Source organism: Muscardinus avellanarius (genome assembly GCF_963383645.1).
Source record: "Muscardinus avellanarius genome assembly, chromosome: 21".
Taxonomy (NCBI): Eukaryota; Metazoa; Chordata; class Mammalia; order Rodentia; family Gliridae; genus Muscardinus; species Muscardinus avellanarius.
Genome location: NC_137807.1, coordinates 8148149 through 8167379, shown reverse-complemented (window position 1 = coordinate 8167379; position 19231 = coordinate 8148149). Strand labels below are relative to the sequence as shown.

Here is a 19231-nt window from a genome sequence, read left to right as displayed (position 1 = left end):
CCTGGGGAGGAGTGGACGGGCGGTGGACATGGGTCAAGCTGCAGTAGGAAATTCAGGGAGACCCTGGGGCCCCTGGGAAAGCAGGAGACGCCCACGGGGGGCTGCCATCTATCAGAGGCCGCGCGGGTGCCGAGGTGCTGCTCTGAGCTCTGGAGGTTGGCAGCCCCCGGGGCCCTGTCTCGGCCAAGCTGCCACGTGCAGCCCGAGACCCCAGTGCCCGCGCCCCGCTGTGAGGCCCGCTGCCTCTGCGCGCGTGACGTCCGTGACTGCAGCGGGGCCACCAGCCCCGGGGGCTCCCACCTCCCACCCTCCCCGTCCCCAGCCCTAGCCGGTCACCTCAGCAGCTGCAGGGGGCGCAGGACCACGATGAAATAGAAGGGCTCCATGTTGAGGGCCAGAGCCAGCAGGCCCAGGAAGGCGAACGCCGTGACGGAGAAGTCGAACCTGGCCGGGGAGAAGCCGCGGGCTGGTCAGCGACCCCGGGGCTCCATCCCCCTCGCCCAGCCCGGCTCCCAGCCAGACTCCTAGGAGGCCAGGCCGCGGCCACAGCCAGGCCTGGTCACGGTGCGGGCCTTGATGCTCCGAGCCCACAAATGCTTGAGGATCTGCAAGGAGGGTCAGTGCCAGAGGCCTGGGATTGCTGCGCCCAGACATCAGCGACGCTGGGGCCCGCCTGACCCCAGGAGCTGAGGGAGGAGGGTGGGGACTTCCGGTGAGAGTCCCACCAGAAGAGGACAGAGGCCCTTGTCTACAGATGTGTAAGGCACGCTCTCTCTTTTCTTCTCTCCTTCCTTCCTTCCTTTCTGCGGAGCTGCAGATGGAACCCAGGGCATATGCTACGTTGTTGCTTTCCCACTGAGCTACACCCCCGACCCATTTTTCATCTTTTCTTGAGATGGGGGGGGTCATCACTGAGCTGCCAGGCTGGCCTCGAGCTCCCTGGGCCCAAGCGATCCTCCTGCCTCAACCTCCCCAGGAGCCGGGGCTACAGGTACACGCCGCTGCACCCGGCTTCTTCCTCTTCTGCTCATGAATTGCTGTGACTCTCGTGACCCTGAATCTTGTGATCATAGCTGGATTTCACAGCTGAGTTAACTTTATTTATTTATTTATTTATTTATTTATTTATTTATTTATTTATGTGTGTGGTGTTGGGGGTTGAACCTGGGGCATTCTACCTCTGAGCTACACCCCCAGCCCAATTTTTTATCCTTTATTTTGAAACAGGGTCTCACTACGTTGCAAAGAGCCTCACTAAGTAGCTGAGGCTGGCTGTGAACTGCAATCCTCTTGTCTCAGCCTCCCCAAGTACTGGGATTACAAGTGTGCGCCACCACACCCAGCTAGGAGAGTTTATTTATTTATTTATTTATTGCGGGTCTGGGGATGGAACCCAGGGGCATTTGACCTCTGAGCTACACCCCCTGCCCTATTTTTTCTTCTTTATTTTGAAACAGGGTCTCACTGAGTTGCAGAGGGCCTCACTAAGTAGCTGGGGCTGGCTGCGAACCACGATCCTCCTGTCTCAGCCTCCCAAGTGCAGGGATGACAAGCGTGTGCCACCATGGCTTGCTTGAGAGTTAACTTTAAAGAGAGGTAACTGAAGTCGGGCGTGGTGACGCACGCTTGTAATCCCAGCATTCGGGAGGCTGAGACCTGGAGGATCACAGTTCGCGGACAGCCTCAGCTACTCAGTGAGGCCCTCCGCAACTCAGGGAGACCCGGTTTCAAAATAAAGAATAAAAAGTAGGGCAGGGGGTATAGCTCGGAGGTCAAAAGCCCCTGGGTTCCATCCCCAGACCTGCAAAAAAAAAAAAAAAAAAAGAGAGAGAGGTAACTGAAACCCCGTGGACAGGGTGACGGGCCACGTGGTCTCCGCGTCACCAAGAAGGGGGGCTTCTCTGTGGGTGTTGAGGTCTTGGTGACTCTGGAGGAGCCACCGGCCTAAGGGACCTGGGCCTATTTCCAGAAAGACAAGCATGGCGGCCCAGGGCTGCGGACAGGAACCCGACCCCGGGGAGTTCCTGAGCCATGGCACAACTGCCTCGGGAGAAGGACTTGTCCTCCGGCCTTCCAGTCGCATCTCCAGAAGGGCGCGGATGTCAGGCGTGTGCAGGGAGAGGACCCACGGCTGGCGGGAGCGTCTCAGCCCAGGGGCAGGACACGGTGTCCACTTACAGGTTCCATCCAGAGGAAAGGTATTCCACGGGCCCCAGGCCGGCCACCTTTAGGAACAGCTCCACCCCGTAGACTGTGGACAGGCGAAGGGGGAGGAGGTCAGCGGCGCGCCCGGCCCCTCTCCAGCCCGAAGGGGCTCAGGCTCCTCTCTGCACCCAGGGCAAGGGCCTGGACCACGCGGGTGGAGGCCCATGAGGCACCTTGCTTAACAAGAGGCGCGCCCCACCCCTCCTTGTGCATGCACGTATGATCAGACTGAATTTCTGTTCCTTCTGTGTGTGTGTGTCTGTCTGTGTATGTGTGTTGCTGGAGTGTTCTACCTCTGAACTATACCGCCAGTCCTACTTTATTTCTTATTTGGCTTCTATTTTTTTTTTCATGGTACTGAGGGTGGAACCCAGGAGCTTTTCTATCTCCGAACTATACTCCCAGACCTATTTTATTTATTTATTTATTTATTTATTTATTTATTTATTTTTGGTGGTACTGGGGGTGGAACCCAGAGGCTTTCTACCTCCAGGCTATACTCCCAGACCTATTTATATTTTATTTGGAAACAGGGTCTTACTGCATTGCTGAGAGCCTCACTAAGTAGCTGAGGCTGGCTTCGAACCCATGCGATCCTCCTGTCTCAGCCTCCCAAGCGCAGGGATTACAAGCGTGCGCCACCACACCTGGCCAGACCTATTTTATATTTTATTTCGAAACAGGGTCTCACTGCATTGCTGAAAGCCTCACTAAGTAGCCGAGGCTGGCTTCGAACCTGCGCAATCCTCCTGTCTCAGCCTCCCAAGTGTGAGGATTACAAATATGCGCCACCACGCCCGGCCTATTATTTCTTATTTGGAAACAAGGTCCCGCTAAATTGCAGGCGGCCTTACTTAGCTGCGGAGGCTGGCTTTGGAACTTTCTGCGATCCTCCCGTCTCAGCCTCCCAAATACCGGGATTACAGGCGTGAGCCACCCTGCCTGGTCCTTCTCTTTAAGGCTCCCAGAACCTCAGAGATGCTAAAGGCAATGAAATTTTCCCAGCCTGTGTTTAGAAGCCGTGGCTGAGCCACACCGGACACTTACTGGTAAGAAAGACGACGTAGCTCCAGGGCACGTGTTTGGAGAAGAAGTTCCCGCCTGCAGGAGAGAAGGCTTATCCTGGGGCTGAGCAGGTGCACCTGCCTCCCGCAGGGCGCGACCCGGGCCCTGCCGCCGCGCTCACCTTTCAGCATGAAGGTCTCCACAAGGATCCACACCCCGTTCACCGCCACCACCAAGTCTGAAATGGGCCACAACAAAGATAGGACAGGGAGTCATGGCCACCCCCTGGTTGATTTGTGGGAGGCTCTGGGGCAGGCAGACAAGGGGCTGCTCCATACACCATCGGACAGGGAATAGCTTTTTGCTTTCTGCTCTTATTGTGGGGCCGAAACAGCAAGGAATATCTCAAAAAACACTTTTTTAAAATGGTACTGGGGATTATTATTTTTTTTTTTTGTATTGGGGTTGGAACCCAGGGGCTTTTCTGCCTCCAGGCTATACTACCAGACCTATTTTATATTTTAATTTGAAACAGGGTCTCACTGCATTGCAAATGGCCTAAGTAGCTGAGAATGGCTGCTAACCCCCATCCTCCTGTCTCAGCTTCCCAAATGCTGCTAGCTACTTATTGAGGCCCTCTGCAACTTAGTGAGACCCTGTTTCAAAATAAAGAATAAAAAATAGAGCAGGGGGTGTAGCTTGGAGGTCAAATACTCCTGGGTTCCATCCCCAGACCCCTCTCCCCCCAAAAAATGACTGCAGGAACCACTTAGCAAAACTGTAAAGACATTGAAAATTTCCCCAGTAGAGCCAGGCGTGGTGGCGCACCCTCGTAATCCCCGCGCTTGGGAGGCTGAGACAGGAGGATCGCACGGGTTCGAAGCCAGCCTCAGCTACTTAGTGAGGCTCTCGGCAACTTAGTGAGACCTTGTTTCCAAATAAAATATAAAAAAGGTCTGGGAGTGTAGCTCAGAAGTAGAAAGCCTCTGGGTTCCACCCCCCAGTACCACCAAAAAAAAAAAAAAAAAAAGAAAGAAAATTTCCCCAGTAACCCCATTGCCTGGATCCAGTCCAATGGTGTCCTTGCAAAAATACAAAGAGATGTATCCTGGAAGCTATTCATAGCAGCGCTGACGAAATGATTGCCAGTGACCATCAATGACTAGTTGTATAGACCGATACGTTCATAAAACAGCGTCCTATCAATCATAAGAATGAGGGCCAGCTCTCCCCACGACTAGGATGTAACCATGAGACCGCATGCTGTCAATCACGAGAAAGAAATAAGATACATCTCTATGTTACTAAGCAGTCGGCTCCAGAACATATTGTTAACTGGGGAAAAAAAAGTTTGCAAAGTAGGCTATTATTTATTTCAAACAGGGAGATATGCATCTATACTGTCTCTCTCTTTTATGGTTTTTGAAAAATGGAAAGATAGCCGGGTGTGGTGGGCACGCTTGTCATCCCCGCACTTGGGAGGCGGAGACAGGAGGATCGCGCAGGTTCGAAGCCAGCCGCGCGCGCTGGCTTAGGAGACCCTGTTTCCAAAAAAAAAAAAAAAAAAGTATAAAAATAGGTCTGGGAGTGTAGCCCGGGGGTAGAAGGGTTTCCAGGAACCCCAGTACCACCAAAAAATAAATAAATAAATAAATAAATAAATAAATTTCCTTGAGTAGATTTTGTTTTGTAGCTCTGATAGAGAATCATACAGTCAACAAAATTGTGAGACAAAATTAAAGAAGCAATCTCTAAAATTAATCAAGGAGAAAGGAAACATAAATGTGTATCCAGTTGGTGCCGTGCCCAGGTGGAAAGAACCATTCGGGGTGACCTGTAACCCAGCCGTCCGACTGTGCGTCCCTGGGTTCCTAGTAATTATGTGTTGGAATTTTGCGGGGATGGATCTTCTGATATTGTAAAGCAGTTGAGTAATTGAGCTAGTGTTGCTAGGAACCTGGATCTTAAGACTGGGCAGCCGGGCGTGGTGGCGCACGCTTGTCATCCCCGCGCTTGGGAGGCGGAGACAGGAGGATCGCATGGGTTCGAAGCCAGCCTCGGCTACTTAGTGAGGCTCTCAGCAACTTAGTGAGACCTGTTTCCAAATAAAGTATAAAATAGGTCTGGGAGTGTAGCCCGGAGGTAGAAAGCCCCTGGGTTCCACCCTCAGTACCACAAAAAAAAAAAAAAAAAAAAAGACTGGGCATCTACATACATCACCTTGATGTGATGGGGTTAGGCTGGAATCCTCTAATCCTGAATTTGAGGTATCAGGACGAACACAGAATTTGGTTGGGATTTTTGTTGTTTTTTATTTTTTATTTTTGGTACTGGGGCTTGAACCCAGGTGCATTCTACCTCCGAGCCACACCCATAGCCCTGTTTTATTCGTTTTACTTTGAAACTGGGTCTTGCTAAGTTGTTGAGAGTCTCACTAGATTTCTGAGACTGGCCTCAAACCTGTGATCCTTTTGTCTCAGCCTCCTACAAGTATGCACCACCATGCCCGGCTAGAGTTATCTTTGAAAATGTTGCACACAGCTCTTCCCTTCCTCCCTTCTTCCCTCCATCCCTTCCTTCCTTCCTTCCCTCCCTCCTCCTCCTTCTTTCTCTCTCCCTCCCTCCCTCCATCTCCCTCTCCCTCTCCCTCTCACTTTGGTGCTGGGACTGAATCCAGGGTCTTATACATGTTAAGTATGTGTTCCACCATCAAACCATATTCCCAGCCCCATGCTCGCTCCTCCCTTCCTCCCTCCCTTCCTCCCTCCTTTCCTTCCTCCCTTCCTCCCTCCTTTCCTTCCTTCCTTCCTTCCTCCCTCCCTCCCTCCCTCCTTTCCTTCCTCCCTCCCTCCCTCCCTTCTTCCCTCCTTTCCTTCCTTCCTTCCTCCCTCCCTTCCTCCCTCCTTTCCTTCCTTCCTTCCTCCCTCCCTTCCTCCCTCCTTTCCTTTCCTTCCTTCCTTCCTCCCTCCCTTCCTCCCTCCCTCCCTTCCCTTCTTTTGTACTGGATATTGAACCCAGGTACTTTCTACCTCTAAGCGACACCCCTAACCCTACTCGGTTCTCATTTTGAAGCTGCCTTGCTAAGTTGCAGTGCCCCCGCCTCAGCCTCCCTCCCAAGTACTGGGTTCCAGGCGTGCGCCGCCACGCCCGCCACGCTTGTCTCTTTCTGTAATAAAGTAAAAAAACATGACTGGAGGACAAATCTCTTCATCCTTCGCCCTCTAGGACAGCAAAGGGCTCAGGAGGAGAGGGGCCTCGAGATGAGACGTTTCACACTTACACATGAAATACTGGAAAGCCTTGGACTTCACAAGGATATTAATTCCTATTTGGAAAGAAGAAATGTTAAAATTAGAATTTTCATATGCAAGAGCACATTACCCGACCACATGTTGTTTGGGTTTTTTTTTTTTTTTTTGCAATACTGGGGATGGAATCCAGAGCATTCTACCCCCAACCTACACCCCCAGCCCTGCTTCTTTATTCTTTATTTGAAACAGGGTCTCACTGAGTTGCGGAGGGCCTCACTAAGTAGCTGAGGCTGGCCGTGAACCCGGATCCTCCTGTCTCAGCCTCCCGAATGCTGGGATGACGAGCCTGCGCCACCACGTGTGATTTGCAGTCTCAATGCTATTGGATTTGTGTGTGTGTGTGTGTGTGTGTTTGGTCCTGGTGATTGAACCCATGAGTAGTCTACCTCTGAGGTACACCCCTAGCCCTTTTTATTTTTTTATCTGGAAACGGTCTAAGTTGCCGAGGCTGGCCCCGAACCTGCGACCTCCTGTCTCAGCCTCCTTGACCTTACCTTTGAAGATGAGGAAGGCGGTCCTGGGAAGGTCATCAAACCAGTGCTCCCTGTTTTTCTTTGCCTACAGGGCGACAGGGCCGTGGGAGGCCGTCAGGGCCAGGACGCTGGCCTCCCCTCCCCAGCTGGCTAACTCCGTGCCAATGTGGTGTACCACATGTATGCCCTATATTCAGAGTCCTGTATCACTGCAGGTGGGGGTTACTTTGGTGTGAGTGTGTGTACGTGTGTGTGTTACTGGGGATTGAGCCCAGGGGGCTTCTACCTCTGAGCTATATCCCCCAGCCCATTTTTTAGTTTTATTTGGAAACAGGGTCTCGCTAGGTTGATGAGAGTCTCACTACTTGCCGAGGCTGGCCTCGAACCTACGATCCTCTGTCCCAGCCTCCCAAGTACTGGGATTACAGGCCTGCGCCACCACGCCCGGCCCAGGTGGGGGTTCCCGTCACGGGTGTCACAGGTGAGTCTTGCCTGACGTCCCAGTGACTCTCGGGGTCTGAGAGTTGGTGCCCCTAACCACGCGCTACGTCGCCAGGTCAGCCCGGGGCTCTGCTCTCAGGGTGCCTGGGCCGAGCCGAGAGCCCAGGGGCCTTTGGGTGCTTCCTCCCCATCGCCCTGCCGGGGAGCCGCCTCACAGAGCACTCGCCTTCCACTTCAGGGCAGCAATTTCATAGATGTCATAGAAGTCCTTCAGGCTGTCACGGCAAAACGACAAGGTGGAAAAGTCAGAGTGGCCCCGCGGGGCTCCGGCTCGGGGGTCCCCACCTGCAGGATTCTGAGCGCCTGTCACCAGGGCCTAGGGCGACTCAGGGCTCGCTGACTGTCGTGGCTTCAATGCCTGGGCGCCAGCAAGGCCACAAGCTGCCCCCTCGGCGGCAGGCCTACGCTTTCCTGCCTCAACCGTCTGGAAGACGAGCACCGCCCGGTGGACCTCGGGGTCAGTCCCTCGCTGCTGTGCTGGGGATGGACGATCCCCGATCCGTCCACCTGCTTCCCTGCGGCCACCCCACCCGCCCCGGGGCTCCAGGCTGGGCAGCTGGGCCGGCGCCTGTCGCCCTTTTTCTTTCCTTTCTGAGGTACTGGCCGTCGAACCCAGGGGCATTCTACTTCCGAGCTACACCCACAGCCCTTTTTAAATTTTTTTACATTTATTTATTTATTTTTTATTTATTTATTTATTTATTTGTACTAGGGATTGAACCCAGGGGGCATTCTACCACCAAGCTATATCCCCAGCCCCATTATAATTTTTTTTATTTTTATTTAAATTTTTTTTTTATATTTTTGTGGTACTGGGGATGGAACCCAGGGGCATTCTATCTCCGAGCTGCACCTCCAGCCCTATTTTTTATTCTTTATTTTGAACCAGGGTCTCACTGAATTGCGAAGGGCCTAAGTAGCTGAGGCTGTCCTCGAACCGCGATCCTCTGGTCTCAACCTCCCGAATGCTGGGATTACAAGCGCGCGCCACCACGCCTGGTTCTTGTTCTTTATTTTGAAACAGGGTCTCTAAGTTGCAGAGGGCCTCACTAAATAGCTGAGGCTGGCCGCGAACCCTGATCCTCAGCCTCCCAAATTCTGGGATTACAAGTGTGCGCCACCACGCCCGGCTTATTTTTGTTTTGAAACAGGGTCTTGTTAGGTTGGGAGAGTCTTGCTAAGTTGCTGAGGCTGGCCTCAAACCTGTGATCCTCCTGTCTCAGCCTCCCAAGTTCCGGGATTACTTCCTGCAGCCCAGCTGCCCAGCCCTGTCCTTACCTGAGCAGAGGCGTGTTGCTCTGATTCAGGGCCTTGAAAGCGAGAAAGCGCTCCCGGGCATTCATCCGGGGCTTGTAGAAGCGCATCAGGCCTTCAAACTGTCTGTAGGAGATGCCAGCGGGCCTCTGGGGGAAGAGGGGTACAGAAAGTAGGAAAATCCAGATCAGATCATGCCCAGCATGAGACCCCAGGGCGCTGCTCACTCTCCCACCCGCGGGACTCCTCATCCCAAGTCCCTGCCTCCCGAGGGGCTGCTTGGGCAGAGACGGAAGGCCGACCCGGCGCCCGGGGGCGCAGCCCCTACCCGCTGGCTGACGAGCAGGCGGTAGGCATGCTGGATGGCGGTTCGCTTATGCAACAGCAGAGACTTGAACTTGCGTTTCTCGATGTCGTTGAAGGTGTCGAACACCACGGCCAGGAGCTGTGAGGGACAAGCACGGCCCTGGCAGCCCTCGCGGGGTCGGCCGCTGCTGTGGGACCCCGCCATCCCCGGGGCTCTGCTTCCCGCCAGCCACTGCGCGGCCCGGCTGGGCGGGCACAGGGCAGCGGGCGCACCCGGGTTCCCAGTGGGCAGAGGCCGAGTGCCCTCCTGACCCGGGGCTGGAAGGGACACCCCTGCGCCCGGGGCGGGGTCCCACAGCTTCGTGGGTGGCCCCAGACACCAGGGGAGCGAGGGGCCTGCACCCCAGGAAGTAACAGTCTGGGTTGCCTGGCACGACGCCGGTTATACATGATGTCATTTGTGCTATCAGACAACACGGTATTAGGGATGGAACCCAGGGGCATTCTACCTCTGAGCTACACCCAGCCCTATATTGTTCTTTCTTTCTTCTTTCCTTTCTTTCTTTCTTCCTTTCTTTCCTTCTTTCTTTCTTCCCCCAGCCCAATTGCGCAATTTCTCTCTCTCTCTCTCTCTCTCTCTCTCTCTCTCTCTCTCTCTCTCTCTCTCTTCGAGGGTCTGGGGATGGAACCCAGGGGCCTTTGACCTCCGAGCTACATCCCTGCCCTATTTCTTTTATTATTTTATTTATTTATTTATTTATTTATTTATTTATTTATTTATTTATTTGTGGTACTGGGGTTCCTGGAAACCCTTCCTCCTCTGGGCTATACTCCCAGACCTATTTTATATTTTTATTTGGAAACAGGGTCTCTTAGGCCAGTGAGGCTGGCTTCAAACCTGTCTCCGCCTCCCAAGCGTGGGGATTATGGGGATTACAAGCCTGCGCCACCACACCCGGCTATTCTTTTATTTTGAAACAGGGTCTCACTAAGTTGCGAAGCCTCACTAAGCAGCTGAGCTGGCTGCAAACCTACGATCCTCCTGTCTCAGCCTCCCAAGTCCTGGGATTCGAGGCGTGTGCCATCACACCAGCTCAGAAACCTATTCAGGGGAACTCTATCGTCCTCCCACCCCTTCCAATTGGTCCTCCACCTTTTCTGCTTAGATCAAAGGTGAGAAAATTTTTTCTTTTGTCTTTTTGGTACTGGGAATTGAACCTAGAGGCATTCTACCTCTGAGTTATACCCCAACCCTATTTTATTTAACTTTTTATTTTTATTTAATTAATTTATTTATTTATTGGTGATACTGGGCTTCCTGGAAGCCCTTCTACCTCCGAGCTATGCTCCCAGACCTATTTTTATACTTTTTTATTTGGAAACAGGGTCTCTGAAGCCAGCGCAGCTGGCTTCGAACCTGCGCGATCTTCCTGTCTCTGCCTCCCAAGCGCGGGGATTACAAGCGTGCGCCGCCACGCCGGGCTTAACTTTTTATTTTTAAACAGAGTCTCACTAAGTTGCTGGGGCTGGCCTTGAACTCCGATCCTCTTGTCTCAGCCTCCCAAGTATTGGTATCATAGGCACGTGCTATCCTGCCCGGCTTAGTACTTTTATTTTGAGACAGGGTCGTGCTACGTCGCCGAGAGTCTCACGAAATTGCTAAGGCTGGCTTCAAATCTTCAATGCTCCCCTCTCATCCCCCCAAGTCCTGGGATCATAGGTGTGCGCCTCCATGCCTGGCTGTGAGCAAACGTTTTCTTCAAGGGTTCTTTGATGAATACTTGCAGCTCGAAGCCCATTGGACTCGGTGGCAACTGTTCAACCCTGTGGTTATAACCAGGTATGCCATAAAATCAGCCATATAGCTGGGTATGGTGGCCCAGGCCTGCGATCCCAGGATGTGGAGCCTGAGACAGGAGGACCGCAGGTTCAAGGCCAGCCTCAGGCACTTAGACCCTCAGCAAGTTAGAGAGACACTGTTTCAAAATGAAAAATAAAAAGGGCTGGTGGTGCAGCTTGGAGGCAGAATGCTCCAGGCTCAATCTCCAGTACCAAAAAAAAATTAATAAAGTGAAATAAAAAGGATTCGGGGTATAGCTCAGTGGTAGAGCACTTCTGGGTTCTACTCCCAGTAACACACACACCCCTCCAAATTTCTAGATTTCTCTAGTTTACCCAGAGAAAGTAATTTCCATTTCTATACTGGGCCTGACTGTAGCAATCATTGTGAAAACCCTTCTCAGAAGTGTATGAAGAAACGTAACGGGCTGAGGACACGACTCAGCAGAAGAGCGTTTGTCCTGCACGTACGAGACCATGGATCCGGTCCCCAGCACCACACACAAACCCACGAAGAAACACAGACCCAGCCGGGCATGGTGGCGCATGCTTGTAATCCCAGGAGGCTGAGACAGGAGGATCGTAGGTCCCTGGCCAGCCTCAGCTACTTAGTGAGACCCTGTTTCAAAATAAAGAATAAAAATAGGGCTGGGGGTATAGCTTGGAGGTCGAATGCCCCTGGATTCCATCCCCAGTATGAATGAATGAATGAATGAATGGGCTGGGGGTGTAGCTCGGAGGTAAAATGCCCCTGAGAGCCGGGTGTGGTAGCGCATGCTTGTAATCCCCGCGCTTGGGAGGCTGAGACAGGAGGATCGCACGGGTCCGAAGCCAGCCTCAGCTACTGAGTGAGGCTCTCAGCAACTTAGTGAGACCCTGTTTCCAAATAAAATATAAAAAAGGTCTGGGAGTGTAGCCCGTAGGTAGGAAGCCTCTGGGTTCCACCCCCAGTACCACCCAAAAAAAAAAATGCCCCTGAGGAGCACTGGGCTCCATCCCCGGTATTGCAAAAAATGAAAAATAAATAAATGTCTGCTGTAAGAACAAGAAGATCCCAGCGCGGCCTCGGCTTCAAAAATAGCCCCATCTGCAATGGCGGTGTCGGCACAAACCTGAGAGGCTGCCGCCGCGAGGGGCTGGCTCACCTTAGTCCCCACGGGCTGCTCCCCAAAACGCTACCACCCTTGACAACGAGTCTGGGACCTCCCGGCCCAGCGTCCTGTCCGGAGAGCGACGGCGGCCACTCACCAGGTTCATAATGAAGTACAGCTCGATGGACAGGTACACTATGAAGAAGACGCAGGACCAGGGGTTCCGGGCGTAGGACGGCATCATCACGTCTGGGAAGCTGAGTTTGCGGTGGGTCACCCTGAGCGGGCGCCGCCTCTGCCTCTGCCTCCCTCAGGGCCAAGGGTCACAGAGCCCCCCACCCCAGCCCCGGCCGCCAGCCTCGCTCCTTCCCCTGGGTCCCCCCCGGCCGCACCCCGCAGCTATACGAGGCGAGGGCGGCCCACACTCACTTGGCCGTGGTCAGGAGGACAAACAGACTCACAATGCTGTTCTCCAGCGTGCTGAAATACTGGGAGGAAGGAGCGGGCCGTGTTGAGAGCACAGCACGGTATGGACCACGGAAGGACGGCCTGCAGCGCCACCTGCCCCGCCTGCTTCCTCTCCCTCCTCCACCCCCCCCCCCGAACTCCATCCCTGTCCTCCCGACTCCATCCCTCATCCTCCTGAACTCCATCCCCGTCCTCCCAAACTCCATCCCGTCCCCCTCAACTCCATCCCCATCCCCCTCAACTCCATCCCCATCCTCCCGAACTCCATCCCGTCCCCCTCAACTCCATCCCCGTCCCCCTCAACTCCATCCCCGTCCTCCCGACTCCATCCCGTCCCCCTCAACTCCATCCCCGTCCCCCTCAACTCCATCCCCGTCCTCCCGACTCCATCCCGTCCCCCTCAACTCCATCCCCGTCCTCCCGACTCCATCCCGTCCCCCTCAACTCCATCCCCATCCCCCTCAACTCCATCCCCGTCCTCCCAAACTCCATCCTGTCCCCCTCAACTCCATCCCCGTCCTCCCAAACTCCATCCCGTCCCCCTCAACTCCATCCCCGTCCTCCCAAACTCCATCCCGTCCCCCTCAACTCCATCCCCGTCCTCCCAAACTCCATCCCATCCCCCTCAACTCCATCCCCACCCCCCTAAATTCCATCCCTCATCCTCCTGAACTCCATCCCCGTCCTCCTGAACTCCATCCCCGTCCTCCTGAACTCCATCCTTCTGGCAAACACAGGCTGCTGCCTCTGGGGGATCTTCCCTGGAGTGTCTCATGTCCAAGCAATTAGCCTGGCTCTCCTCCTCTGTTCCTCTGCCAGAAAGTTCTGACATTCTGAACCTGATCCTGGAAACATTTCTCTCGAGGACGGGAAAGAGAATTCCCCGAGCTCTGGAGGAAGGACAGGACGCAGGCCCGAGGGCCCGGGACTCTCAGGTGCTGGAAGCCGCGCTGGGAGCCAGGCAGGGCGCCCCCTCCCCAAGCTGGCCGTGGCCAGAGTCGCTCTAGCCTGACATAAGACAAGGGACAAAGACGTCAAGTACTTACGGGGTCGGAAGGGTTAGGAGAGAACAAGTAGAAACCTAGAATGTGGCAGAAAAACAGACCAAAAATGGGGTTAGAGCAGAAGTTTCAAACCCAAGTGTCCAAAGGATTGGAAGAATGGATGTAATGAGTGCGATGGGCCAAGGCGAGCCACGGGGCAGGACTGCGGACCCGGGAGAACGTGCCCTCTAAGGGAGCAGGTGCAACCGGGCGTGGACACCTGCTGCTGCGTTGGAAATGTGTTCAAGGACTGTTGAGTCTGTCTGTCTGTCTTTCTTGTACTGGGGACTGAACCCAGGGGCATCCTACCTCTGAGCCACACCCCCAGCCCTATTTTACTTTTTATTTTTTAACTGTGTGTGTGTGTGTGTGTGTGTGTGTGTGTGTTTGTGTGTGTGTGCTCGCAGTACTGGGGATGGAACCCAGGGGCATTCTACCTCCGAGCTACACCCCCAGCCCTATTTCTTATTCTTTATTTTGAAGCAGGGTCTCACTGAGTTGCAAAGGGCCTCACTAAGTAGCTGAGGCTGTCCGCGAACCGCGATCCTCCCGTCTCCGCCTCCAAGTGCCAGGATCACAAGCGCCCACCGCGCCCGGCTGAGTGTATTCTTTCAAAGGCTGGAGGTGTGGATTCTGTGTAAAGTCTAATTTTAAAACGCGGCTCAGTTCTCAGACCAAACAGAACACACATGTGGGCTGGATCTGTAATCCAGGCTGCTGGTCTCTAGTCCTTGGCTTTGAAAAGGACAGTGAAGCCAAATTCCGTGTGTGTGTGTATGTGTGTGTGTGTGTGTGTGTGTGTGTGTGTGAACCCAGGGTCATTCTACCTCCTCCAAGCTATATTCCTAGTTCTATTTCATTTTTATTTTGAAAACAAGGTCTTACTAGGTTGCTGAGTCTCACTACTTGCTGAGGCTGTCCTCATCCGGCAATCCTCCTGCCTCAGCCTCCCGAGTACTGGGATGACAGGTGTGCGTCACCACGCCCAGCTAAGTTGAATTCCAAAGGGGTCCTGCCGCTTCCCCATATCAGATGTCCTGGAATGGGGATACCATTCCTCCCTCCCTCCTCCCTTCCCTCCTCCCTCCCCTCCCTCCCTCCCTCCCAGAATGAGCCATTCCCAAATTCTTGATGTCTCTGTCCTTGGTGAAGTCAGTCTTGCTGGAGACGCATGCGACTCTCAGGAGTGGGTGGCAGGTCGGACGTGGGGGCCAGCGGCTTGACCTTGGGCGGTCGCCAGGCCCCAGGGTCTGCACTGGCACTGGCCTGTGTGTCTGGATTCTCTGTCTCCACTCTATCACCACCCAAGGAGTCCCAGAGTCAGGACACCAGTTCCTTGGCCATGCAGGGACCCCAACATCTGAGCCCTGGGTCTGGCTCTAAGGCCACAGGGTCCCCGCTAGCTGGAGAGGTGGGGCTGCCCCCAAGGGAGAAAGACCATGACTCTGTCTGGTATTTTTTTTTGGGGGGGGTGTGGTACTGGGGTGGAACCCAGGGGCTTTTCTACCCCCGTGCTACACTCCCAGACCTATTTTATATTTTATTTGGAAACAGGGTCTCGCTGAGTTGCTGAGCGCCTCGCTAAGTAGCTGAGGCTGGCTTCGAACCTGTGCGATCCTCCTGCCTCGCCCTCCCAATCTGCTTGATATCTGGAAAAGCTGAAGTGACAGAACCTAAAGGCCCAGGCACACGCCTCAGAGAAAGTGTCAGGATGTGTACCAGGAAACGCTCCCGCAGGAGGGAGCTGTGGTGTGGGACATGTCAGAGCCTAACAGTAAGTTTTGGTATGCTTGCCACACGCCGGTGACAGCCAGCACACTGCCTGCACACATCAGAATGGATGAATATCATTATTACTATTATTATTATTATTATTATTATTATTATTATTATTATACTGGAGATTAGGCTCATGGGTATTCTACCCCTGAGCTTCACCCCCAGTCCTATTTTATTTTTTATTTGGAAACAAGATCTAAGTTGTCGAGGGCCTAAAAGTTGCTGATGAGCGGGTGTGGTGGCACACACTTGTCATCCCAGCATTCAGGAGGCTGAGACCGGAGGGTCGCGGTTCGCGGACAGTCTCAGCTACTTAGCGAGGCCCTCTGCAACTCAGTGAGACCCTGTTTCAAAATAAAGAATAAAAAATAGGGCAGGGGGTGTAGCCCGGAGGGTGAATGCCCATGGGTTCCATCCCCAGACCCGCCACAAAAAAAAAAAAAAAAAAAAAGTTGCTGAGGCTGGCCGTGAACCATGATCCTCCCAGCTCAGCTTCCAAGTCCTGGGATTACACGCATGCACCACCATGCTCAGCCAACATGAATGAACTTTAAAAGCAAATTGGAAGCACAAGAGCGATTTGTAAGCCGGGGGTGGAGGCCACGCCTGCCATCCCAGCTACTCGGGCGGCTGAAACAGGAAGATCGCAAGTTCTAGGCCACCTGGAGCAACTTAGTCGTACCCTGTCTCAAAATAAAGTAAAAAAGGGTTGGGAGCCCGGCACGGTGGCACATGCCTGCAATCCCAGTACTTGGGAAGCTAAGACAGGAGGATCGCAGGTTTGAAGCCAACTTAGCAAGACCCTCAACAACTTAGTGAAACCCTCTTTCAAAATAAAAAATAACAGCCAGGCTTGGTGGTGCACGCTTGTAATCCCAGGATTTGGGAGGCTGAGACCAGAGGATTGCAGATCGGTGGCCAGCCTCCGCTCCTTAGTGAGGCCCTCCGCAACTTAGTGAGGCCCTAGTTCAAAGGAAGAATGAAAAATAGGGCTGGAGATGTAGCTCAGAGGTAGACTGCCCCTGGGTTCAATCTCCAGTACCACAAAATAACAACAATAATAGCCGGGCGTGGTGGCGCACGCTTGTCATCCCCGCACTTGGGAGGCGGAGACAGGAGGATCGCGCAGGTTTGAAGCCAGCCGCACTGGCTTAAGAGACCCTGTTTCGAAATAAAAATATAAAATAGGTCTGGGAGTGTAGCCCGGAGGGAGAAGGGCTTCCAGGAACCCCACTACCACTAAAATAAATAAATAAATAAATAAATAAATAAATAAATAATATAATAATAATAAATCATAATATAAATAAAATAGTGTGGCTTGGAGGTAGAATGCTCTAAGTTCAATCCCCAGTACAAGAAGAAGAAGGAGGAGGCGGCAAAGGAAAGAAGGAAAGGAAGGAAGGAAGGAAGGAAGGAAGGGAGGAGGGAGGGAGAGCTGGGGCACAGCTCAGTGGTGGAGGGCCTATCCAGTGTGTATGAGGCCCTGGGTTCAATTCCAAGCCCCATCCAGAGAAAAGAGAAGCTGCCAAGAAACCCTTGCCCATCCAACATGAGGGCACAGCGAGACAGCGCCCGCTGTGGCCGAGGACTCCGGCCCCCAGAACCGAGGACTCCGGCCTCCAGAACCGAGGATTCAGGCCCCCAGAACCGAGGACTCCGGCCTCCAGAACTGGGAGCAGCACAGCCCTGGGTTTCTAAGTCACCGTCTACAGTGCCCGACTCTAGTCGCCTGGGGCACTCGGACCCTGGGCCTGGAGCACTCACTGAGGCTGTGACCCTGGGCCTGGAGCACTCACTGAGGCCGTGACCCTGGGCCTGGAGCACTCACTGAGGCCGTGACCCTGGGCCTGGAGCACTCACTGAGGCTGTGACCCTGGGTCTGGAGCACTCACTGAGGCCGTGACCCTGGGCCTGGAGCACTCACTGAGGCTGTGACCCTGGGTCTGGAGCACTCACTGAGGCCGTGACCCTGGGCCTGGAACACTCACTGAGGCTGTGACCCTGGGCCTGGAGCACTCACCGAGTATGGCAAAGATAATCATGAAGAACAGCAGCAGCAGGAGGATATCCATGAAGGGCGGCAGGGACTGGAAGATCTGCCGCAGGTTGCTGGAGAGAGAGATGGTGGCTGAGCGGGGTGGGGGGAGGGGGCGTGCTGGTGGGAGGGAATCTGCACTCCTGACCTAGAATGCTAAGCCCCATCTCACCCGAAAGGGACACTGAGCTTTATGCTTCCCTGATGCAGCTGGCGCCCCCAGTCTTGGGGTGGGAAGGGCCGGGGCAGGTGCGGCAAGGACCGTCCCCTCTGCCTGGGACCCCGGCAGGAGAGGGGAGTCAGCGCGCGGCCCGGGCGCCACGGCCGGCTTCCAGGGCGGGAAGGGGAGCGGGTGAAGACACTTCAGGGCCACCGGGTCCTGGGACACTCGTTCCAGCCCCGAGGATGGGCACAGGGGAGGGACTGCCAGCCCCATCACCAATGGGATCCGGGGCAGAAGTTTTCTGGATGACATCTCCAAAAATACACATCAAACCCCTCTCTGGCTCAGTCTAGTTTGAGTTCGGCCCGAGGCCTTGGCGAAGCGGCAGGAGGGCCGCCTGGGTGGACTTTGCCCAGTCGCCTGTGTGGGCAGGTTCTGAACCCTCAGCGTAAACGAGGTGCTCGGACTGGACCGGAGTCCCCACCTGTGGACCCAGCTCCTGCGCCTGCCGCCCCGTCCCCGCCTTACCGCCGGACCCCGCCGCAGTACCGACAGTCCACCAGGAAGATACAGCGCAGCGCCCGGGTGACCCGCGCGTGGGACGTCTGCCGTACCAACACCACGATGGCCTCGAGGAACTGCACGGCCAGCACGGAGGTCTGCGGGCACAGGCGCCGGCCATCAGCTGTGCGGCCCAGGGGGACGCAACACAGGGGCGCTCACGGCCGCCTGCCGGTGTTAACCGGAGCAAAACTGCTACCCAGCCCGTGGCATCTCCCCGGTACCTACTTCTCTGGCTCCCGCTTGCACCCAGAAGCCCCAAGGCTGGCGGCTCAGCGCCATCTCTGCCCTCTTGGGCACATTCGCCCTGACAAGCTCCTACTGACACCCCACTCCGACGCACAGAGAAGGTGCACGATGCTAGCCGCTGGCCTGGCTGGGCCCAAAGCCCCTCTCTCTGGGCCTGACACCCCCTCGCTCCCATGAGGCTCCATGTAAAATAGGAAGGGCATCTCATCTCCCTCCCGGTCACCAGGCACTGCCAGGATGCCAGGGCCTGGAAGAACCGGAGATGTGCTGCGGACAGGGCCCCGACCGGGCGGAAGACCCCGGGGGAAAGAATATACAATGTCTTCCCATCACCTTGACCATGGTCCGCTTGTGCCGGATGAAGGTGTGGAGGCCCAGCCAACGCAGCTTCATACACAGCTCGAACACCACCACCATCAGGGCGAAGAGCTCCAGGGTGGCGTGCACCTGCGGCCAGAGGGCTGGGGATGCGTCCCTGCGGGTCCCATCACGCCACCGCCCCCTCCTCCCACACCCGCCCGCCGCGCGCACCCCGGCCCCGGATGCCAGGCACAGTCGTGGGAATGGAAGTCTTCCCAGAACTTCTAAATATAAAGCTCCGTGTCTGAGAAGCAGACCTGCTGGTCCCCGCATCATAAAAAAATCAGGAAGGAGCCCGAGTTTCAAGATGAAAAGAAAAAAAAGGAAAAAAAAGAGCTAAGATAAAATTTTATATCTAGACTTGCTCCAGGAAGGATTTCATATAATCTACAAAAGACCCATAAACGGCTTTAAAGCAGCAGGAACTCGGGGCTTAAAAAAACGGAACGGGAGGGGAAAAACACCAGAATTTAATTGAAAATCCAAATGTCTAAGATACAAGGGCCATTAAACAGACAGCGGGCTCTCCAATCCCCGTTCCCCGTGCTGAGCCCCGGGACCCGAGGGACGCAGGGAAGCCCCCGG

At 54.6% G+C, this 19231-nt stretch overlaps 1 protein-coding gene across 1 annotated transcript in view; it reads right to left on the bottom strand.

Moving 5' to 3' along the window:
- TPCN1 (two pore segment channel 1) overlaps window positions 1-19231 on the bottom strand; it is a gene marked incomplete at its 3' end in the record, with an annotated part of 67854 nt that overhangs the window by 8231 nt on the left and 40392 nt on the right. The window contains exons 5-19 of the mRNA XM_080717966.1: window positions 18620-18733; window positions 18005-18135; window positions 17299-17387; window positions 13500-13534; window positions 12415-12473; window positions 12143-12242; window positions 9078-9194; window positions 8774-8898; window positions 7662-7710; window positions 7016-7079; window positions 6491-6535; window positions 3392-3448; window positions 3253-3306; window positions 2179-2251; window positions 337-444 (exon numbers count right to left, since the gene is read on the bottom strand). Of these exons, the coding sequence (XP_080574092.1) occupies window positions 337-444; window positions 2179-2251; window positions 3253-3306; window positions 3392-3448; window positions 6491-6535; window positions 7016-7079; window positions 7662-7710; window positions 8774-8898; window positions 9078-9194; window positions 12143-12242; window positions 12415-12473; window positions 13500-13534; window positions 17299-17387; window positions 18005-18135; window positions 18620-18733 (1220 nt within the window). The remainder of the gene's footprint in view (window positions 1-336; window positions 445-2178; window positions 2252-3252; window positions 3307-3391; window positions 3449-6490; window positions 6536-7015; window positions 7080-7661; window positions 7711-8773; window positions 8899-9077; window positions 9195-12142; window positions 12243-12414; window positions 12474-13499; window positions 13535-17298; window positions 17388-18004; window positions 18136-18619; window positions 18734-19231) is intronic.